At 36.7% G+C, this 25,261-nt stretch overlaps 1 protein-coding gene across 4 annotated transcripts in view; it reads right to left on the reverse strand.

The window, feature by feature from the left end:
• The window catches only part of rnf220b (ring finger protein 220b), a 46,532-nt gene that overhangs the window by 4,560 nt on the left and 16,711 nt on the right, over window positions 1–25,261 (reverse strand). For 2 of the 4 annotated variants that reach the window (XM_048210801.1, XM_048210800.1), the window contains 11 exons: window positions 11,682–11,808; window positions 9,724–9,769; window positions 9,543–9,635; window positions 8,258–8,300; window positions 7,229–7,333; window positions 6,349–6,392; window positions 5,838–5,949; window positions 2,262–2,352; window positions 2,074–2,160; window positions 1,934–1,986; window positions 1,661–1,745 (listed from right to left, as the gene is read on the reverse strand). In XM_048210801.1, coding sequence (XP_048066758.1) covers window positions 1,661–1,745; window positions 1,934–1,986; window positions 2,074–2,160; window positions 2,262–2,352; window positions 5,838–5,949; window positions 6,349–6,392; window positions 7,229–7,333; window positions 8,258–8,300; window positions 9,543–9,635; window positions 9,724–9,769; window positions 11,682–11,808 — 886 coding nt within the window. The remainder of the gene's footprint in view (window positions 1–1,660; window positions 1,746–1,933; window positions 1,987–2,073; window positions 2,161–2,261; window positions 2,353–5,837; window positions 5,950–6,348; window positions 6,393–7,228; window positions 7,334–8,257; window positions 8,301–9,542; window positions 9,636–9,723; window positions 9,770–11,681; window positions 11,809–25,261) is intronic. The other 2 variants (XM_048210802.1, XM_048210803.1) reach the window with 2 other exon arrangements.

Raw genomic sequence — 25,261 nt, forward strand, 5'->3', positions numbered from 1 at the left:
GACTCCACTAGACCCCTGAAGGTGTGCTGTGGTATCTGGCACCATGTTATCAACAGATCCTTTAAGTCCTGTAGGTTGCGAGGTGGGGCCTCCATGGATCGGACTTGTTTGTTCAGCACATCCCACAGATGCTTGATTGGATTGAGATCTGGGGAATTTGGAGGCCAAGTCAACACCTCAAACTCATTGTTGTGCTCCACAAACCATTCCTGAACCATTTTTGCTTTGTGGCAGGGCGCATTATCCTGCTGAAAGAGGCCACAGCCACCAGGGAATACCGTTTCCATGAAAGGGTGTACATGGTCTGCAACAATGCTTAGGTAGGTGGTACGTGTCAAAGTAACATCCACATGGATGGCAGGACCCAAGGTTTCCCAGAAGAACATTGCCCAAAGCATCACACTGCCTCCGCTGGCTTGCCTTCTTTCTGTATTACATCCTGGTGCCATGTGTTCCCCAGGTAAGTGACGCACACGGCCATCCACGTGATGTAAAAGAAAACTTGATTCATCATTGGACCATTGCTCTGTGGTCCAGTTCAGATGCTCACATTCCCACTGTTGGCTCTTTCGGCGGTGGACAGGGGTCAGCATGGGCACCCTGACTGGTCTGCGGTTATGCAGCCCCATTCGCAACAAACTGCAATGCACTGTGTATTGTGACACCATTCTATCAGAACCAGCATTAACTTCTTGAGCAATTTGAGCTTTTGATAGATACTGACCACTGCAGACCGGGAACACCCCACAAGAGCTGCAGTTTTGGAAATGCTCTGACACAGTCATCTAGCCATCACAATTTGGTGTGAAAATTTTGGTTAACAGAATTCTTGGTGTGAGAGAGAGAGAGGCCCTGTTATTTTAATAGTGATGATGCAACATCTCTAACCTGAAGGTATACATGCAAATATCTACAAATCACTGCCACATAATACATTTATGATCATTTAAAAAAGTATTTCATAGTATCCCTGCAATCTGACACTCCTCGACTGATAAATGGATCAATCAAGCTGATTAATGATTCACTCTGTAACATAAGTCAAACACGTTTCAGTGAACCTGCCAAAATGTAACTCCGCTGAGAAAGAACTGATTTGTGTGACTCTTATTGAATGGGTCAGCCATGTATAATTCCTCATGTGTCCCTTCCATGAGCAAACTTGACCTCAGTTGCACGAATAGTAATGTATAAAAATCTCTCCCAGTGCACAAAGAGGGAGTTCAAATCTCTTATCCCAACAGGATTTAAGAAGTGCTGTATCATGATCCAGCAGAGGTCTCTTCCAAGAAAATGACACGGAATTTGGAGAGGCTGGGAGGGAGGCGGAAAAACGTGGAGGAAAGTGTGTCTGAAATAAGTGCACAAACCACTACGCCACAGCTCCAACAGTATTTGTATACCAATTCAATCAATTAGGATTGGTTTCAAACAATTTCCATTGATGTATACCCAAATAACACGCCTAAAAGTGTACAAATAAAGCAATGAAACGGAAGTCGAATTCAATACAAGAAGATCTGGTTATATTTACATTACAACATAAAAAATACAAGAATAAAACATGCATGTATGAATAGTTCACAATGACATATATGACATCCATATAAAAATAGATACAGTGATTTTTCATTTCATGCCGATTTTAAGGTACACTTACATCTCTAACTCGCTGTTTTTACAGGTTCTTGGAGATGTTGTGCTTGTATTGTTGTCAAACTCTCCATTACTTGTAGTTGGAGCTTCTGCAGACAAGGAACACCATTATTCATTTCATTTCCGCAATATATGTAGCTTCTTATACAGTGTATATATATATATATATATATATATATATATATAAAATATACATTTAAGCTACATTTACACCCGATACAAAAGCAATAAAGATCCGAATTAGAGTGAAAAACATCAACTACATCTCTTGGCTTACCTGAGTTTGCAGACTTGGTTTGTTCTGGAGATAACCTGCTGGCTGTCTCTCCACTTTCAAAGCAAAAACAGAAGAAACTAAGTATTAATAAAGTAGTTAGAAGGACTAATAAAATGTGTGCTGTTTGTGTCTGTGCATACTTTAAAACAGCTCCTCTTAATGCCTGCCTCTCCTCTGCGTCTCTGGGTTCATTTCCTGAACAGGGAATCACATCTGCCTCTGTGTATCTGATATCATTAGCTGAGGAAACATTTCTTATTATCAAAAATGCTTTCACGAAAAATCAAAAGATCAATGCACTTCATTGCTACAGCATAAATAAGGATACTGGGCTTTTCCATACTCCAAAGTATCATCACCGTCCACGTCCAGATCCACATCGCTGTCCTGGTGCTCTTTCAATGTACTGCTCACCAAACCTTAAGACATTTAAAATAAGCATTCATTAAATGACGGAAAACAAAAAGCCTTAAGATTGTTATTACAAAACAAGAGTGCATTTCACATGCCAAAGGAATAGAGAGTGTGTACTTTAAAAATAAGTTACGATACAAATGAACTGCAAAGTGCTAATAAAATAAAAACGTGTTTACAAGGGACTGTATGACCTCTGATTTCTTTGCGATTGACTTTGTCTCTGTTTTTGACCCCTGGCTAAGGTCTTTTACAGTAATCTCCTTCTCAAGAGGTTAACACCACTCCCATTACCTCACGTGTCTGTTGTGAACTAATCACACACACACACAAGCTCTGCTGCAAAACCATGTTAGCTGCTTTGCTGCTTACATTGGCGGTCACTGAACCTCATAAGTGACTGATTTGGTACGCTGTGCATAGGCAATAACTCCACAGAATGACTTGGCTTTTGCATTTCATTTCAAGACTGAACAGCACTTAAAGTGTAACTTCGCCGATTTTACACTTAAAGTGTAAATTCTAACAATGTTTACTCATTCTCTGTGTTACCTGGACTGAGAAATTCATGTTTATTTGTCAGCAAAAGGACTTTTGACAGCTAAAGGGATTTTGTGAAAACTACAGATTATACATCAACATTTTTGTATCCCTGCCCACAGACAGTCAGATCAGCAAGAGGGTTATTAACACAACAGTTATTGTAAGTGTAGGTTTATCACAAAAAATTGTATCATATTATGTCTACTCTTTAAACTGACAGAATGGCAGTTTCTTTCAGTTTTTCCCTCCGTTTAGCCTAAAACACTGTGTTCGTGGTCATCCAGTTTGAAATGTTGACTACAAACACTGAGATTTTTCAGATTTTCCGTTGCGATGTTCTCTCCGTATTTACAGTCTTTGCAGCCTTTAGACTTGACTATTACTCTATTTTAGCATGTCACTAAGCTTACTGTTAAATTAAAAGCATAAAAATATAGTAAGCTTAGAGACTGGATAAAATGAATCTGCTTTTATTTGCACTGATTTTTTAATGATACATTTTAGTATTGCATTTTTTTTTTCCCCATTGGGACTGACTTCTTTTCTGTAGGCAGTTTTAAAACACAGCAAGTCTCTTCTCTAATTTTATCAGTTTTTATTATTGTTTATTTTGCTATATTTCCTAATAATTGTTAAGATGCATTGTTGACGCATCTCTTTAGCCAAGCATTCACATAATGCATCTCATATCAGATCAATTGCACATGACTATCTTTGCTTAATGTTATGAACAGCAGCTACGCTAATTATTAGGGCCCAAGCGAAAATTCGCGCAGGGCCCTCTTGTTCTTCTAAGGATTATTATTATTTTTTTTTTTTTTTTTTTTTTTTTTTTTTTTTCCGTCTTCCGGGGCTTTTTGGGGGCCTTAACATGCTCAAAAACTCTTGAAAATTGGCACACACATTGGAATCCGCGGCCATTAGGACGCCGGAGAGGCTGGTACCCGGGCGTGGCAGGGGGGCTCGACAGCGCCCCCTTGAAAAAAGTCTGAAAATTTGGTCCATATATTAAACACGCTTGCACGTATTAGTATGAAACTCAGTACACATATAGACCTCATCGGGCCGAACAACTTTCGTGCTCTAAGTTAAACACCACGCCAACAGGAAGTCAGCTATTAAGGGTTGTTTGAAAAACGCATGCTCTGGAATTTGATATACTCCTCCTAGACGATTAATCCGATCGCCACCAAACTCGGTCAGCATGAAGTCAAGACACTGATGATTAAAAATTGCCAGGGGATTTTTGATATCTCGAACGGTTTGGCCGTGGCGAGGCAACGAATTTATGGCGAGAAAAAGGAAACAGGAAATGTGTTATAACGTCTGCATACATATATTGATCTTTATGAAACTTCACGAGTGTGTTCGTTATAGGAGTCTGATCACATGGATGTGACTATTGTGAGTCAAAGTTATAGCGCCACCAACTGGCAGCAGGAAGTGTATCACTTTTTGAAATGTTTTGAGATCACCCTCTTATTTTTACCTGATTTGCTTCAAACTTCATCAGTGTAATGTCAATACACAGCAGATGTAGACCTATGACAGGATTTTTGATATTTGAAATATTGTTGCCATGGCAACAGGTCAAACTGTAATAATATTCTTGAGTGTTTTTGAGGCTCTTAACATGCTTCAAATTGCATGAAACTCGACACACACATCAATATTGTCAACCAGTAGACATGGACAAAGCCATAGAAATGGGCGTGGTGGAGGGGCTCAGTAGCGCCACCTTTTGACAAAAGTGGGGGGGTTAGTTTTTCCTACAGTCACCAAACTCGGTACACATATTGTTCTCATCAAGCCGGACAATTTTCTAATTTACATTCATTAGCTCCGACCAACAGGAAGTCAGCTATTTTGGTTTGAATGTTAATTTTTTGAAAAAACAGGCTATGAATTTTATACTACTGCTCCTACAGGGTTTATCCAATTTACACCAAACTTTTTTTAACTTGTTGCTAACACATTGAAGTTGTTTAATTGCAAACGGATTTTGGATATCTCAAACGGTTTGGCCGTGGCGAGGCAACGAATTTATGGCAAGAAAAGGGAAACAAAGTGTTATAACTTCTGCATACATTAATTGATTTTGATGAAACTTCGGCTTAGTCTTCGTTGTACAAGGCTGATCACATGGATGTGACTATTGTGATTCAAAGTCATAGCGCCACCAACTGGAAGCAGAAAATGTGTCACTTTCAGCATACATTGAGATCACCCTCTTATTTTTACCTGATTTGCTTCAAAATTCATCAGAATAATGTTAAAACTTGGCACATGTAATCCTTTGAAAATGGGCAGGGAGGAGGGGCTCTATAGCGGCACCTTGTAGTGCAGTAAATGTGGAGTGAATTTGACATAGTCCTTTGATGTTTAACCGTTTTAAGTGCCTATTGCCCGCTGTGCACAGTTGCCCTGAAGCCACCGGGGTGGCGGTGCCACCGGGCTTGGGCCCGCCATCGCTGCTCGCAGCTATATTTCTCCATTTGCTTTTCTGTTTTGCTTCAGCTTCAGTTTGGATCCAGCCTCTTAAGAAGACCTCAGATGACCAACACCTATGAAGAGACGGCGCCAACTCCTGCGAGGATTTCAGAAGACGCAATCATCTGGATCAACATGCACATTGCACAATTTCTATATCCTAATTATTGTCAATGTAATTCATTTTTCCAGGAGCTCATTGCTTCTACGTTCAGTTAAACTGCTAACAGTGATTATAAATTAATTGCCTAAATTATTACATTATTTGCTAACTGCATTCTTTAAATTGTAATGTTGACATGCATTCTCTGTAAAGCTGCTTTGAAATGATATGTATCGTGAAAAGCGCTATACAAATAAATGTGAATTGAATTGAATTGAAGATGTATTCATTACTTCCATGAGCTCATTGTTTCTACCTAAATTAATACATTGTGCGTTTGTGTGCGTTTTGTACCTCTAAAGCCTCTGAGAACAGAAACCATCTGTATTCTTCTCTGTTCGGCCCATTCAAACTCCCTCCCGGCTGACAGCATGGAGCCATCTTCAACAACACAAACACCATCTCTCTGTAGAAAACACACACATATCAGTATCTCTGGTGAAAATGTCTCCACCAGCCTCGAGACACTGCTTTCATCTGCTACCTGCCCTGAATGCCCTCTTGGCATTAGGTCACAGCTGAAAGAATCAGAAAATAAAAGGAAACAGACATTTCACATGCAGGTTTATAGTTTGTCTGATCCTTCTGGCCACATCTACCTGTCTTATACATCATACGGCTGACTTTGCAGAACAGGACAGCTGACGGCATGTCTTCTGCCGCCTGTCAGTCATACAGACATCACAAGCAGCCTGTGATCTGTCAGTGAAAGCAGATCTAGAGAAACTACAGACTACAAGCGAAGGAAGGTTCATTGACTTACAAAGACATGCACAATGACAAATAAGCTGCTTTTCCATCATACCTGGTCTTCCTCTGCTTTCCGTCTTTTCAGTTTCCCAATGCGTGCTGTAAAAAACAACAACAACAAAAAAGCTGATTTTTATTGATGCATGGTACTTTTCATATTACCTTATCTGAAAAAAATGAAGCATAAATCAATTGTTTTGATTTGTTTTTTCTCCACTGGCAGTTTTATGATGGAAATATATACGATCTCAAGCTGACATAAACTGATAAGACAGAAAGGCCTTTGTGGCCTACCAAAGATAAATAAATGGCAAGGGAATTGGACTGATCTGTTTATCTGATTATAAAATAAAGACAAATAAAAGAAAGATCCTTCTCTCAAACACACACACACACACACATATAGAGGAAGTAAAATTCAGGATGGTGGAACGGTATCCACCACTCCATTAAAATCTCTGTTTTGCTGAGCTGCTAATGATGTTAAGGGACATTAATCTTTAGGAGCCTCAGCTCATAATATAGTCAAAAAGCACAGTAGAAACAGAGCTGAGCCTCTTACAATCACAGTGAAGCTGACCATAACGGAAAAAGGATCATTAATTAGAGAGAGAATCTGATCAATTAGGTTTGACCAATCATCCAGTGCACCTTTTTTGGATGTTAATGAAATAACATAAAAATTAACAGTCCTGATAAATGATCAAAAATTCAACATGATAGAGTACCAATACTTCACAGTACAAAGACTTAATACTCTGAGTATTACTGTGCCAAGGGCGTAATATTGCATTAAATAGTATATAATTTTCACCATCTCATGATTCTACAATCATTTGCTCCTTGAAAGATTATTTTAAATCAGTGCTGATTAGTATCCAGATAAAGCCTCTTTAAATACTGCAGTTGTGTGGCATGTATGGAGAATATCTTACCAGACAGTGGGCAAGAAGATACATGTGGAAATCCATAGTCAGACCAAAGATGAATAGATTTCACTTTCTGTTTGGCGTAGCACCTGCACCAGCAGAGCTCCTTAACTGTTAACATATCAAAAGGTTAAAAAGGTCAATAATCTGCTCTGCTTGTGAGGGTGCTAGGTCAAAGGTTGGGGTGGTGCTTTAACTGTTTGAACTAAAGACACACCATGACACACCAAGCTGCCGTAAAAGAACTAGCGGTGATGAAAGCTGACTGTGTTGTCGCCTCATAAGTTGCACTTGAACACACCACAAAGACTACAGCTAACTAGCATACTGTATGCATTCTGTGCCTGTGTGTAAGGACATAAATGTCTATATCAGCAGGTATCAGTAGTTCAGATTCATCATTCAAAAAGGGAAACCTAAACTAGGACTGCAGGTATACAAAATGTAAACAAAGCAGCGCTTGCTTAAAATTTTGAATATCAATCATGCTGATCACATTCTTCATTCCAGGCAGCTCATGTTGTTATGAAAATATTAACGCACTGGAATGCTCAGGTAAGATGACATAAAATTAGAACAACCTTGACTTCTTTGCTTGATTTCATCAATTTTGTTTTTATTCTCTTTTGATTTTTAGACTCATTCGCTAAGCTGAACAGCCAATCAGAGTGATCTCTCTCACTGACGGTTGATGATTCAACAAACTCAATCAGCCAAAACCCCCCCCCCCCACGGGCTCCAACTAGTGCGGATGGTGCAGAACACACCACAAAAACTAGGCCGGTCGATGCTCAACAAAGGCCCGGCTTGGTGTGTCAGGGCCTTAAGACTGAAAGTGTACCAGTGCTGTCTGAGGACAATTTGTGATCACGAAAATCAGTTTCAAAGATAGATGATTTCATCATAAACATCTATTTATGGGATAAAACTCATGCATGTTTATAACCCTGCATAGGCAATGACTGAAATGCAAAATAAAAAAGACATAAATCCTGAGAGAATATTGCGAGATACTGAAAGTCATTGACAACATACCATTGAGTCTTGTTTGCCTGTTTGCTCGTACTCGCAAAAATGTCTGAAATAAAAAGAGAGGAAGAAAAAAGGACAATATCCTTAATTTCAATATCATTACACTAAAGGGTTTTCTGACAAAAAATGATAAAAAGAATTCTCACTGAATATCCTGTTCTCAAATATTTCATGGTACTGAAGTAAAATAGGTTATTAAAAGCAATTCATGTAGACTTTAATGTGTTTTGAAACTTTTTGATGCTAAGGACTCCCAAAAATGATGATACTCTGCAAACCTAAGATATAAAAAAAATGGTAAAAATAGTAAGTGAAAGGACAACATTGTTTGAAATCATAATGTCATTGCACTAAAGCTAAATTAATTATAAAAATATTATGTGGACAATATTTACTTTACATCTAAATTTTTGCTTTTATTTCTTATTAATTACATAATAATATTTAGAAATGTAGAATAGTCTTTAGAAAGAAGAATGTAATTACAATGCACTTTTTTTTTAGAACAGAAACATTATTTTACATTCAATTAAAGTCCAGCAGATGGCAGCACTACACTGAGGGCTGCCTCAAACATTTGATTGACATGTAACTTGGACTGGGTCCACTATTAAATTAGTTTGATTCGAACTGTAATTAATTAAAGTTCAATATGCTCCTCAAGAGAAGTAGACATGGATATAACATGCATTTTGGCAACAAGAGAGACCGACATTAGATGACTGGATAGATGTGACCATAGAGATTTATATGATGGAAAAGATTACCTTTTTTGTTAACTTAAAGAGAGATGTTTTTCTGGAAAAGTGGAGGAATTGGGTTGCATATGTATCCGAAAGAAGATCAGATTTTGCTTCTATATTTAAATAGATCAAGATTAATATATAATGTATATGTTAATAATATATGTTTGTATATGTATGTAATAATCATTTCCATAAGTCATTTGAGAATAGAATAAGTCATCTGAGGTTGTTAAGGATTGAGTTTAACTAAGACACATGTTTCTTTCCCTGGATGTATATAGTTTCTATTTTTTTTTTTTTTTTTTTTTTTACTTATAAAAAATGGTAAAAAAGGAAAAGAAATTATATTTTGAAATAATCGAACAAACCTAAAGTACAATTCATACTTAAAACACAGCAAGTAATTGTTCATACCTGCATCTGTTAAAACACCTTGTGATCGTAATGAGCATTATGTAAACTGAAATATATTGTGTTGTGATTGTACTGAAATGAAAGATCAAAATAAACACAAAATAGAATAACATGCATTTTGTACTCACCTGGTACCTGTCGGAGTGCACAGCCTCATCAGCAGGACGTGGAGAGGAGGCGGAAGAGGAACCCTCTCTCTTTATGTGCATAGAAAACAGAGACTGAGAGAGGTGGAGTGGTTATTATTGCCTGTAGAGATAAATAAATTGTATATAACAAGTGTTGTGAAGTACATTGGAGAGAATGTACCTTGGGCGGCCCAGCAGCGAGACACTCCTTTTGTGCGGGACCCTGACTGTAAACAGGAGAGAGTGTTATTAAGACATATTTCATCAGCACAATCCCATTACCAACAAAACTCAGCCTTGTTTTAAACACAAAGCGTGAATCGGAATATGCAAACATGCTCAGAAACAAGGCATCAGGTTGCATACATTTCCTTCACAGTAAAATAAAAATATTGTATTTATAAAGCTGTCTCCATTCAGGTTCTGTACAGCAGGAAGGCTCTAAAACACCCTGGGGCCGAGTTCAATTTGACACAATTACTGTCCACAGCTCTGTCACTAAGCAGATTATGGCTATAATTTCTTTATTGGAGAAATCTTTCATGTGTTCAGAGTGGCTAATGTGCCGCCCTGCCTCGTCTGATGCTGATAGCAAACGTTGAGGAAACACATTATTAGCTTGCTATGATTTTCACGAGGACTGCCTTGAGCTTGACTGGCTGTGAAATGTCAGGAACAATGTAACAGCTTGTAATTTGTGATGTTGCAATGATGGAGGAGACAGGGAGAGGGGTGGAGGCATGGTGCACATGCCCAGAGGCTGTAGATAAATATGCCATCAAGACCTGGAAGCATTTAATGTGCCTTTGGAAGGGACAGGCTACAGGGTTTGTGTGCGTTCATTGTCTCAATCTGCTTTAATTCTGCCCTTCCTCCATCTTTCCGGCTCTTGTCTCCAGTTTTGATTTCTTTACTATGGGCGGCGATGCATTTTCATGAGCCTGGATGAGATTTGAGTAAGAGTGACAGAAGAGCATGCTGACTGTCAGTGGCACTTTACTGACTACATGTCCCGGCCGACACAAAGAGACTGAGGCAGTTCAAAAAAAATCAAATCAACCCTCGACTGATCGGCTGATGATCTCAGATTGAGCTGGACGGATGGAAAAACAAAAGAAGACATGAGCAAAGCAGAGGGAGGTTGATAGATTATTGATTGTCTCAGTCATTATATGGATTGTATCATGTTCATTACAGAGGAACATGACGGGTTTCATTTTTGCCCTCTCTATGAGAATAGCAGGTGGAGAATGAAGGGGGGGGGGAGGTTGATAGAAGACAGCGTTGGGATACTCTGTTTATTTGGTTTTTAGTTTAAATAAAGCTTTATTTATTATAAATAAAATAAAATATCATAAATAATAAATTATTTATTTATAAATTATTTATTTCTATATTAGGCTCCACCAGCCCCATGAATGGATGGATTTGTTTCTAAAGATTTTTATAAATAAATAAATAACATTATTGTTTCATTTTTATTAGGATTTTGGACTATGGCAACAAAATACATTCAAGAATTACAAAAATTGAAAGAGCTCTGGGATATTGTATTTTATTTTCTTACTCTATTTAAAAAAATTGTACACAAAACTGTATTTTTTGTAAATAAAATAAAATAGAGTTGAAGTTTTTAGATATGGTTTGTATAAATAAAATAAAAAATAATAATAAATTAAATAAATGTATAAATAAATAATAAAAAATATAAATAAATAAATAAATAAATAAAAATATTTATTTCTATAATAGGCTCCACCAACCCCATGCCCTTGCAGAGAATGGATGGATGAATTTATTTCAATATGGTATAAATAAATAAATAAATAACTTAATTTTATTTAGGATTTTGGACTATGGCAACAAAATACATTCAAAAGCCACAAAAATATTATTTTCTTACTCTATAAAAATAAATGGTAAATAAAATTGTACTTATTATAAATAAAATAAAAATGAATTTATTTATTTTATAGTGTTTGAATCAATAAAAATAAAAATAAAAATATATATTTTTTTTAAGGATTTTAAATTATGGCAACAACACATTCAAGAACCACTTCAAAATAAATGAGTTGAAATAATGGTTGTGAATCAGGAAATAAAAAGCTAATTTAAGAGACTGTTTCAGGTGTGTACCTATTGTGCAGCTGCATTAGATGCTCCATTTCCTGCTCCATGTGTTCCTGCAGCTCTCCTGGCCGCAGCACAGCGTGACAGATCGGACACATGGGCGTCTGAGTGTCATATAGGCCCTTTATTTTACCTGGAGAGACAGATAAGAGATGCAAGCACAAAGACATGATTTATTATTATAAACCTACAATGAGCAATAACGAGAATTCTTTTCAATGATGAAAATCATCTAGTCCAGGCAGATTCGTTATCTAAATAAAGCTCATGACATTGAGTAGCAGTACCTGTCCCATAGCAAAGTCATCAAAGGCTAACAAGTGGCCAAATGAAAGCAAACAGATCTAAATAAAACATGGATCTGCACACAAGTGCTGCTTGGAGCCATGCCCTTGAGAAAGTGACAGTCGGGCCCCTGTGAGTCCCATCTCTTTTAAAATTTCATCTACGGTACAGCTCAAATAAATTCACAGACAAGTACTAACTGCTTGCATCTCTGCCTAAAGGCAACCAACATCAGTAAACAATGAAATCCCAAGGCCCAAATTGAATTTATAACCACATTACCTGCACAGATAACGTCTGCAAATAACAAGATGATAAAAGGAATTTGATTTGACTCTGGGATGAGCATGTCTTTTTCCCTCCTCCTGCTGGAGTCTCTATCATTTGAGAGAAACTCCAAAATGATAATGTTAAACCTTAACATGGATACACTGTCTTAATTAATATACACAGAACAAAACCTAAACACCAAGGTGTAGCTATAAATTACTGTATTTTTTTATTTTTATTTTATGTTGCATCATAAAAGCCTATATTGCTGATAACTGTTAACAGTGCACAGTAAACAGTTATTTTTGGGAATTACAATTATGAACGTTTTTTTTTTTAAATTAATGAATTTAATTTAGACTACCATTTGAAAGTTTGAGGTTGGTAAGATTTTTAATGTTTTTGAAAGAAGTCTCTCACCAAGGCTATATTATTTGATCAAAAATACAGTAATCTTGCAAAATATCATTACAATTAAATATAACTGTAATAATATTTCTGCAGAATTTTTAGCATCCATTACTCCACTGTGTCACATGATCCTTCAAGAAATCATTCTAATATGCTGATGTTGAAAACTTTTGTGCTGCTTAATAATATTGTGGAAACCGGATTGTTTGATAAATATAGATCAAAAGAACAGCATTTATTTGAAATGGAAATCTTTTGTAACATTATAGATGTCTTTACTGTCACTTTATTCATTTATAAAAGTATTAATTTCTTAAAAAAAAAAAAAAAAAAAAAAAAAAAAAAAAATTAGATATGGATGGTCCCGTTTTTTCCCCAAGTTATAGGATGACTGCACATGCCAACATCCATATGACAACTGTCATCGTCATGATGGGAGACGAATTCTGAGACGGCCATGAACTGACCTTTCCAAAATGCCACATTTCATGCTGGCTTTCTGTCACATTACGACAATATGTCAGAGGCCCGAAAAAAGACAATACTAGAGGCTTGTATTTCACAGAGCTGCATGCAAAGGGGTAAACAGTCATATTACTGGAGGCCAGATGAACGTGGCTCTCTCTGTAATTGATTGACGTGAACTGTATTGGTTGCAATGGCTTTTTCAAAATGTCAGAATTTAAAATTCAGACAGCCAACGAGGTTTGAGACCACATACAGTATCAGTTTCTTACGTTCAGCAATCCATGTAGAATGTTTTAAATATGAAAAACTATATTCTAATAGAATAGAATAGAATAGAATGTGAAGTAGGGTTGTCAAAAGTACAGACTTCGGTACCAAGTCAGTACTGAAATTTTAGAAATGTGATGATACCAGATTAGAAATGTGATTATTTCCCCCTAGCATTTTGAGCGCTGTTGAGCAGATTCTTAAACACTGATTGGCCACTGTGTTCATGTGCTCATCAGATATGTCTGTGATTGGCTAAACGTGTTTTTACAACATGTTTTTGAAGCGTTGATCATTGTAGCCAATCACATATCTGATGAGCGCATGAACACAATGGCCAATCAGAGGTGTTTACGAATGCCACATTTTGTCACATTTTTACAATTTCAGTACTGACTTGGTACCGAAGTCGGTACTTTTGACAACCCTAATGTGAAGTCAAGTAAAAGGAGGTCCCTTAATGGTTTCTGCCATGATTTTGCCTTTCAATAACTCCATAATGGGTGCGACCTTTCAGTAATCCGAGGGCATGCGAGAGGCAGGCGACTGGCAGGGGGCTTGTTCCCTGGCAGGCTTTCTGAGGAGAGTGGCAGTTATAAACCAGAATTGGCCCACTCCACACCTGCCATGAAGCCCCGTCAAGTAGCTCGAACCCGTCTGGTTTGTGTTTAAGACATCAAATGTTTCATTTTATACAGGGGATTTCATCGTTCCTTCAATATGCTTTCTGAAGTGCAGGGGAGTATGCAAGCTCCAGTGAGTGTTTTTATTGAGGAAAATAATGGGCCATTGAAAAAGGCTATTTAATAGGCAACATAATAGGCAATGTAGCAACACATCTGCTGTGGAAAGTCATTTCCTTCATTTTCAAAGGTATTTTCTTGATTCAGACTTTCTTTCATTAATCGGCTTAGAAACAGCTTAATCACTCTGGCACTGGACCAGGTACATGTGGAAAAAAGTCCGAGTTTGCTGTTATTGAGGGTGATCAATGTCTGAAATGAAAGGCAGAGTGGAAATATTACTACGATAAATCCTACAGAGCTCGGCCGCAGTTGTAAGAGAGACATGCGTGTTCGACAGTATAAAGCGACCTATTAGATTAAAGTGAAAATGGCTTCCATTAACATCCTTACTGTCAAGTCAATGAGCTCATTCTGTTCTGTTCCTGCCCGCATACTTTTACTGGCCAATCAGTGTCTCATTAATGAATATTTAGTGAATATTCAAATATACCCCCTAAAACAATTCCAGCCAAGCAAAAATAATGGTACACATATATCAAAGGACTATAGAAATTAAAACTAGCATTACTATGCAACAACAAACATACTGCAAGCAGCTAGTAAAGAGCACACAGAACTTAGAAATATTTGATTTAGATATAAATGTCTTCTCCAGGATATTATTAACAGTACATATTATTTTAGTAAACATAAACAACAACAAAGCACACAAAAAACATGAAACTCTAGGTTGAGATACAGAGGAGAGTGATCAGTGTCTCGGAAATCCCTCCATCATAAATGTCCTCATAAAGATGAGGTATAGACATCTATATAGCTGGCTGATAAAGCTGTGGCACTCATCACTCTAGAGAGCTGATTGCTGCCTTTAACTGTGTGCTGTGCCAAAGTGTTCAGCCCTGGAGAAACATTTAAGACCAGGTTCAGCCCTACAGGAAGACAGGTAAGTGACAACAAATACAGCTGATTCCCTGAGCTCAGACTCAAGTGAATCTCTTATGAAATCTCTTTGAATTTACACATTTAAAGCATGAAATATTATGAATTTATGTAATTAAATCAATAAAATCATGAAACTTATATTTCCACCATGAGATGAGCATTAGCTTTTCTTCCATCCCAGCTAACTGGGAACATTCTCAGAACTTCCCTAATGTTCTAGCAAGTTTCACTCAAAATTAACAAACGTTTCTTCCACTAATGTTAATAGAACATTTGAAAGTTATCTGTCTTTAATAATGTTCTCAAAAACTTTAGCACAAAAACATTATCTATACAACGTTCAAGGAACATTTTTAGTTGGACAATCGTCTAATATTTTTAAATGTTACAACTTATTTCAGAATGTTTAGAGAACAAAGTAACAATTCTATGAGGTTTGTGAAATAGAATGTTCCATTAACAGGTTTGTCAAGAAAAGCAGGTATTTAAGCATGCAATCCTTTAAAGGTGCCCTTGATTCAAAAATTGAATTTACCTTAGCATAGTTAAATAACAAGAGTTCAGTACATGGAAAAGACATACAGTGAGTCTCAAACCCCATCGTTTCCTCCTTCTTATATAAATCTCATTTGTTTAAACGACCTCCGAAGAACAGGCGAATCTCAACATAACACCGACTATTACGTAACAGTCGGGGTGTACGCCCCAATATTTGCATAATGCCAGCCCATGATGTTCCCAACATTATAAAAGGCATTAGACAAGGGCAGCCAGTTAACGTCTGGAGCTGCACACAGCCGAATCATCAGACTAGGTAAGCAAGCACAACAGCGAAAAATGGCAGATGGAGCAATAATAACTGACATAATCCATGATATTTTTACTGATATTTGTAAATTGTCTTTCTAAATGTTTCGTTAGCATGTTGCTAATGTACTGTTAAATGAGGTTAAAGTTACCATCGTTTCTTACTGTATTCACGGAGACAAGAGCCGTCGCTATTTTCATTTTTTAAACACTTGCAGTCTGTATAATGCATAAACACAACTTCATTCTTTATAAATCTCTCCAACAGTGTAGCATTAGCCGTTAGCCACAGAGCATATAGCCTCAAACTCATACAGAATCAAACGTAAACATCAAAATAAACACTTTACTCACATAATTCGAAGCATGCATGCAGTATGCATGACAAACATCTTGTAAAGATCCATTTGAGGGTTATATTACCTGTGTGAACTTTGTAAATGCGCTGTAATATAGTCGACAGCTGGTGTGGCAGGGAGGATGCGATTTAAGGGGGCGGCGCCGAGTGTAAATCAGTGCATTGTTAATGATGCCCCAAAATAGGCAGTTAAAAAAATTAATAAAAAAAAATCTATGGGGTATTTTGAGCTGAAACTTCACAGACACATTCAGGAGACACCTTAGACTTATATTACATCTTGTGAAAGAACGTTCTTAGGCACCTTTAAGGATTCTCAGGAGAACCAACATAGATTTAAATCTCAAAATATGTAGATTTTTGTGAAGGACATTGTTAAAAACTATTTTTATTTGAAAAAAAAAAAAAAAGGTTTTTACTTATAATAAAACACATGATATATCTGTGCAGCTGCTAATAAAGAAATCTGCTGTAGATTTTTATTGTCAGACAACTAGGCTACAGTGTGTCTTTTCAAAAGGTTATTTTGATAGTAATTGATATTGAGGGTGGGAATTATTCTCTAGATCTCCTCAACAGGCTTAATTAATGAGCATTCAGGGAATCTTAAATAACAGAGACAGTCAGATCAATAGTAGCGATGAACAAGAGACCACTATGTGAGAGAGTGCGTGTAAAAGAAAACGAGAGAAAGACAACAAGAAAATAACACCAGGGAAAATGAATGGCGTTGTGTAAGGTCAGGCCTTTGGAGGAACAATTACGCAATGCACACCGCAATAATATGATGCAGTCAGCATGATATTGTAATGACACTAATTAACCATCATCCATCCCATGTGTCATGACTCAAACTGTGGAGAGATGGTCATAGACTATCATTCCCTTCTGAGATAAACTCCCATTTTTTGACGGGTATGTGCTGCCTTTTTATGGTCTCCCCGAGAACTCATCAGCAGGAGTTACAGGGCTGTGAAGGCAGACACTTCAAATAAACCAAGTCTGAGAAACTGGCCAAATGAAGATGCACACCTGCAAACCAGAGGATAGGAGAGACAGTCCTGTCTGAGGTCCACACAGACAGAGTAACTAAAATATCTGTACTACACCTGTGTGTGTGTGTGTGTGTGTGTGTGTGTGTGTGTGTGTGTGTGTGTGTGTGTGTGTGTGTGTGTGTGTGTGTGTGTGTGTGTGAGTGTGTAAACATGTGGATGCAAAGGTGGAAATGTAAAAGAGAGAGTGCGTATGTATGCACATACCTTCTGTGTGCAAATAAGGGAATGCAAGTGCATGTGTATCCATGTACAGGACTATCATGTAACTTTTTTTTTTTTTTTTTGAGGGGACACTAAGTGGTATCTAGGATTTGCTTGAGTTTAAATCCTGACTTAATAAATAATTATATATTATATAAATAATAATTATATAGCATATTGATGGTAAAGCGCTCATTTAAAACAAACCAGAGCTGTCCACATATTTAAATTTAATAATTGTTGGTTTTATCTAGTTATTCATGTTTAGATAACTAGTTATTCAGGTTTGGAAGTATCTTTAATATAGGTACAGGTTATTTTGATGTATAAATGATATGCTACATTAGCTAGTTTTTTTTTTTTTTTTTGATTAGCAGTTTTTTTTCTTAGAAAAGCCTTTTTACAGACCCGAGATGCAAATTAGCTCATGCTATACTCTCGATGTACAATATATTTTTCCAGCTGTTGACTGGAATCATGTTTTTTTGTACAGTCCATATTCAAATAAACGTATAAATAAATAAATAAATAAATAAATATAAAACAAGTTAATTCGTGACTGAAGTTGACAGCCATGAGATCACTATTGAAAAGAAGAAATTTTAAATTTTGATGATAATTTTTTTATTTTTATTTTTTAAAGTAAATTTATGGTTCATAGGGGACTCAAAAGTTTTGAGATGGTGATGACAGAACTTTGAGTTTAAAGAAAATCTGATTGAACTGACCAAATTTAAACACGTGAATGGATGATTTCTGCCACAGCGATTTAGACACTTTATTTTACCTACAATAATTGTGCAACTTAATTATCAAAGTACCACTTTGCAAAATTGTTCTATTTATTAACATTAGTTAAAGGGATAGTTCACCCAAAAATGAAAATTACCCCATAATTTACTCACCCTCAAGCCATCCTAGGTGTATATGACTTTCTACTTTCAGCCCAACACAATCAGAGTTATATTAAACATTTCCTGGCTCTTCCAAACTTCATAATGGGAGTGATTGGAGGATGAGTTTTTGAAGTCCAAAAAAGTCTTTCCATCGATCATAAAATGTACTCCACGCAGCTCCGGTTAATAAAGGCCTTCTGAAGCGAATCGATCCGTTTGCCTAAGACAAATATCCTTATTTAAAACTTTATAAAGTAAAATAAAGAGCTTCCTGCGAGATAGCCATATGCATCCGGCGTACGTCCAAAAAGCGTTAACTTCCACAAAGTAGTACACAATAGGCTGCGCAGACCGATCAGCGTATTACATCAAAGTACCGCGAGAGCGCCTGGAGAGCATACGACTCTTTTGAATCGCTCTCGCGGTACTTTGATGTCGTATGCCAATCGGTCTGCGCAGCACCAATGCATCTCGAACAAGCCTACTGACACGATGTACTATGCGTTATAACGTAGGACATAGCGTAGAATGCCATGGTAACGTTTTTTGGACATAAGTCAAATGCGTATGGCTGTTGCGCCGGAAGCTCATTATTTTAATTTATAAGGTTTTAAATAAGGATATTTGTCTAACAAAAATGCATCGATTAGCTTCAGAATGCCTTTATTAATCGCCCAGAGTCGTGTGGAGTACGTTTTATGAACTATGGAAGCACTTTTTTGGACTTCCTCTAATCACTCCCTTTATAAAGCTTGAACGAGCCAGGATATTTTTAATATAACTCTGATTGTGTTTGACTGAAAGAAGAAAGTCATATACACATAGGATGGCTTAAGGGTGAGTAAATTATGGGGTAACTTTCATTTTTGGGTGAACTATCCCTTTAATGCATTGGGTATCATTAACTATCATTAACTAACTAAAACTTTAATTTCTATAATAATAAATTGTAAATTAACATTAATGTATGATCAATAATGAATGAACAATAATATACGTATAAATTAACATAGATCAATAAATACTGTAAAAAAAATCTATATATAAAAATGAGATATATCATTTTTACACACCTATATACTTGTATCTTGTATTAAAAACATTCAAAAATCTAAGCGTAACTCAATCTGAATGCTTCTGACTATGAATGTTTGTGTATTCATTTGTGTAAGTGTGTGTGGGGCCAAACCCCAACTCTCCACCTGAGACAGCTCTGTCTGCACAGAGCGTAATGGGCCAGTTGGGAGTCAATGAAGTGACAGCTAACACCTCATAAACCTTGAGTTTGAGGGGCTGAGCTACACTAAGCCTCACTGTAAAATACATGCACAAACAATTAATGCACACACACAACCAAACACACAAACAAACAAACATTCTTAAATACACACAGACTCACGTATTGATACACAAATTTTTTTTTTTTTACAGTTTTGTGTGTTCCTGTCTTTGGTTTGGCCACCAACCACACAGGTACGGTGCTAAGCTACACTGTATGTTGTTATTATTACAAATACAGAATAACCATATGATTGTCATTATGCTGCCTCAATATAAGTCTCACCCACCCTCATTCAATACATTCTTATGGAGCAGGTGTGAGCAGCTCAAACTAATGAGGCAGATAGACCATAATAATCCATTTGAATCTAATGCAACATACTCCCACATACATGCTGATAAGATCAAGATAGCCTTGCACTCGCTGTGTCAAATACAGCCACCCTTACAAGGTAAAGAAAGCCTGTGATGCTTTGAAGATGATCTTGTTTTGGAATAATACAGATTTTGTGACAGCTTTTGGAGGATGTGATCAGAGGATCCTCAAAGAGGGTAACAGGGCTTTCACAAAAGCCGGAAGCACTCTGAAAATTAATAATAACCCAAGGATGAAAGAGCAAAATTGATCACCCTGATTAAGCGCACCTGCAAGTTATCTGAATAACACCATTAGTGGACTTGATTAAAGGGACAGAAAAATGAAAATCATCATTTACTCACTCACCCTCATGTCCCGTATGACGCTCTCTTCTGTGGAAAACAAACTCTTTTCTATGCAAGGACAGTGGATGGTGAAGCTCAAAAAAATATCATAAACTAAATTATTTAAGTGCTATATTCCAAGTCATGTGATAGCTTAAAAATTAAAGTTATTCACTAAAAATCTCTATTCACTTTTATTGTATGGAAAGGAACAGCTTGAAATTTCTGCAATAAATACTTGCAATTGGAAAAGCCAAACGGAAGAAAAGGGGTGAGAAAATGAGATAATTTTCATTTTGGGTGACCTATCCCTTTAATGATTTCCTGTATCACTCTTTGAACAGTCAGATGAAATCTTTGGATCAACACAGCCATGCTGACACACATCCACACAGAGACAAGTGTATTTATCTGGCTGGCCTGTGGATGGTGGCACAGTGGTTGATTTTCTCATTTTATTGGCCACCGGGGTAGAACAGGCCTGTGCTTGTTCAGAGCCAGCCAGCGAGACACAGTCAGCCTAAGCACACAACTGCCTCACTGGAGTCTCTACCAGTGCCAAACACAGAGAGAGAAACTCTAACATTGGACAGGATGGTTGTAAGGTTGCCCTCCACAGAGGAAATAGCTGACAAAATGATTCAGAAATAATTGGGTGAAAGAAAGGAAATTTGGTCCATTTCATTTTGGTTTAAAGACACTGAAATATGTAATACAGGGCACTGACATAATTCTTCGGTGTGCAAAATCTCAGGTAAGATAAATAAATTACCTAAGATTTTAAAATGAATTGCGAGGACGTGTTACCCAAGATCATATAATCATAGATGCAAATAGTACTTCCTAAAAGGGATCATTGTATGTTCACTTCGCTAAAATTAAAAAAAGTGACCTTCAAAGGTGCAAAAATGCACAAAATATTGGCCATAGTTGCATAAAAACGTGTGAAAGAAGCAAAGCAGTCTTGGTTGTTAATACAATTTCAACTGCTGAAATTCCCAGAACCTGACATTAGTTAAATCTGTACTATTTTGCCTTTTTTCATGACGGAGGAAAAAACACAAACACTTTGTTATTAATGACAGTCTCTGACCTTCGTTTAATAGCAATTCTTGGTTTCCACCTGCTGTGGAAGCTGTGGGAGGACTGGGCCACCCAGTCTGAAGAGAGTTTAACACAGACGAGCTCCTGCAGCACAGAAAAACATGACTTCATCTTGAACGTCTAGAAGCCCATTATGGGCTGAAATAGCATCTGTGTTTTGGACGGCATTCGACCATGTATGCTTGGGAATTCGGTTCTTAACTCAAACAGACAGTTTATGTAAGACATTATATGTCAGTAGGGCTTTGGCAGGTTTTTAATCCTAGAAGCACACTGACTGACAAATCTAGTTATATTACATGTATTGTTGTGGTTGCAACAACATGCATCAAAACCAAATATTCTTCTTCCAGTCTTGCTTCAACAAGCTCCAATCAGATTGCCAGAATCAATATGCAACTTCTGGGTCAGTTGCATCAAATTGCATCATGAGCAGAACTAAATACAGTATATATTAAAAACGAAAGGAATTGTGGTTGGTCGCTTTACATGGCCAAAATAAGCAGCGAACTGTAAGAACTTTGATAAATGAAAAAGTTAAATTCAACTTTTCATAGTAAGAATTTGACCTTACTGATACAGAATACTGATAGAGTATTTGTGTCTGTGACTTGTCTAAGGAGCCCATTCAAATCTTTCTCTGGCCATTTTAACCCAAACAAAAGCAACAAACCATCACCCTATAAAACTTCACTCTGCAAAAGGCCACAAAACAAGGCATAATTCAAGCAACCAATGGGAAAACGGCCACCAGGCAACCAATTCAGCACAACATCCTTAACCCCAGCCCACTAACATGCCCTGAGCTTGTTGCTCCACTAACGCTGCATTGTTCAGCTCATTAAGTAGCTAAAGGCTAATTAGACAGCTAACGAGTGGAGGGTAGCAGTGCAGAGTGGGGAGGGTGCAAGAGAATCACACTGCGCTGTCTTGGAGGCAGTAAAACCATGAAGATTGAGATGCAAGAGACTGAAAAGTCACTGATGCAGCAAAGGTGAGAAAATATTATGAATTTTATATATATATATATATATATATATATATATATATATATATATATATATATACGATCTATATCTTATTAAATGTTATTAGATTAGTTTTTATAAACTTATTAAAAATTTATTTAAGTGTTTTTAACAATTAAAATCATAAAACAGCAATACAATTTTTGACAAAAAAAAAAAAAAAATCAAAAGCATAATATTTATACGTGGTTCCATATTTAGCTTGTTACCACATAATTTTCACCCATTACAAAAAAAATTAACATTCCCTAAAACTGTGACATCCAGGAAAACTGTGACATTTTCTACAGCATTATGGGACATTATGGGAAAAATCTTGTTCAAATTTTACAATTATTATTGTGTTGACTACATTCATCAGGGTTAAGTTATTGTACAAAAATGCTCAAACAAATATATAAATATTTATGGATAATAAAAATGTGCACAATCTAAAATATATTTTTTAAATGTTACATATTTTGTATAATTAATTTTGATGTTTATGTAATGTTTACTGTAAACAGCCTCATATAATGTGCAAACCTCATTTAAAATGAATAGAATAGTAAAACAGCTCATATAATATTTAGTTTGACTATCGAAATTGTTCTGAAGGTTAACTGGCCTTTTGCTGATTTTTTTTTTTTTTTTTTTTTTTTTTTTAAAGAATTCAGGCCTTACTATGTTATATATTGAATGTTCAGTATTTACTTATTTAAAAAAAGTGCCATTATATTGTACTTTAATAAGGTCCCATATGTCCCATTTTATAAATTGTCTGTCTACCTTTTTAAATAGCAGTCAACGGGTGACATTATTTCAGGTCATGGCCAGACAGCGTCTCTGCCTTGTTCACCTAGCCAAGGATAACCAAACATACAGAGCCTTCACACAGCCCTGAGTAAATACAATAGCCGATGCTCCTCATCTACCCAGCCTGCCAAAGTCATTCTCTGGGTGTGTATGTGTGTGTGCTCACCTCATCCTTCCCCTATCAATACCCCAGCAATCCCATGAGCCAATACTCCGTGTCTGCTAGCACAGAGGAACAAAGGCCACTGCCAGCTGAGCTGATATAGATCCACAGGTCTCTGTTCTTGTTCAATCAAGTCATGAAACAAATCAGCAGTAAGGGCACTTTGAGCTAAAAGTTCAATCTCCCATCTTATCTGCTCAGGACGCAGCTATCAAATGCCCGCTTAGCATCCACTAATGAGACCAAATTCTCCTAATTATGGACAAGGTCTTGCCCGAATGCCTACGGTAACAACGCATAACTATAAGACTTTCAAATAAATTTCTGATTAAGAGTAATCAACACAAAACACGTTTAAGGAAGAAAACCACAGATATGCTCTGGAGGGTGTGATGGCCTTTTCATTGCGCTAACTCATGGGAATTGTTGAGTCATAATGAGACTGAACCTTTTAATGCCACAGTGCTTGTGTGGTCCCATGGGCTAATTAGGCCAATTAGCATACTAATTGCCACATGCAAATCAGGGGCATCTCAAGCAACAGAAGCTGAAGAACACTGAAGCTTATGGACAGCAGCCATCTTTCAGGCTAATTCCCTGTCCACTCTGTGACATAGCCCCTCGTTAGTACCGCAGTAAAAACATAAGAGGCACATAAAACATTATATACTGCTTGACTGTTGTTTTCTTACCAATTAGCAAAGGACTGATTTATGGTTATGACACAAATCCCCAATAGATTTTAAACTACATTTCCCCAGGCTCTTTCACGCTCCCATGCAAATACACACATATAACAAGGTGCACAGGGGTCAGTGATGAAATAAGACTTTGTAAACCAGTGAATCAAATATTTGATGTTATGAAAACTTTGAAATCAGAGCCAATGTTTCAGAATGCTGAATATAGATTCTGAAAGGCATGCACTGATATAAAAAAATAAATAGATTTATGCTTCACATAATCATTAAAATAAGTATTTATTATGAGCTTTGCTAAAGATGACATCAAACTGTGTTATTAATTTTGCACTTTACAACAAGTAACACTTTACAATAAGATCTCATTTGTTAACATTAGTTAATGTATTAACTAACATCATCAATCAGTGGTTCGGACCGTGTATCAAACTGTCAAAGTCACACACCCCAGTGGTGAACCATTGAAATTTCGTAACGAAGCCTCGTTTACTGAAATCATGTGACTTTGGCAGTTTGATACACGCTCCGAACCACTGATTCAAAACAAAAGATTCGTAAAGCTTCGAAGTTTCATGAAGCAGTGTTTTGAAATCGCCCATCATTAGATATTGTTGCATAAAGTCGTTATTTTGTTTTTTTGGTGCACAAAAAGTATTCTCGTCGCTTCATAACATTAAGGTTGAACCACTGTAGTCACATGAACTGTTTTAAATATGTCTTTATTAGCTTTCTGGGCATCTGAAAGTGTTAATTATCTTGCTGACAATGCAGGCCTCACTGAGCCAATGGATTTTATCAAAAATATCTTAATTTGTGTTCCGAAGATGAACGAAGGTCTTACGGGTGTGGAACGACATGAGGGTGAGTAATGACAGAATTTTCATTTTTGGGTGAATGAACCCTTTAACAAATAGAACTTTTGATATTAAAAATATATTAATGAATGTTGAAATTAGCATTAACGGTTACATTTTATTTTACAGTGCCATAGTTACATTGTAATTACTCAAATAAGTACTGCGTACTATTAATTAACTACATGTGCTTACTATAGAGTTACAGTTAGGGTTAGGGTTTGGTTTAGGATTAGTTACTTATAATTATGC

This window comes from Megalobrama amblycephala, linkage group LG12 (assembly GCF_018812025.1).
Source record: "Megalobrama amblycephala isolate DHTTF-2021 linkage group LG12, ASM1881202v1, whole genome shotgun sequence".
NCBI lineage: Eukaryota > Metazoa > Chordata > Actinopteri > Cypriniformes > Xenocyprididae > Megalobrama > Megalobrama amblycephala.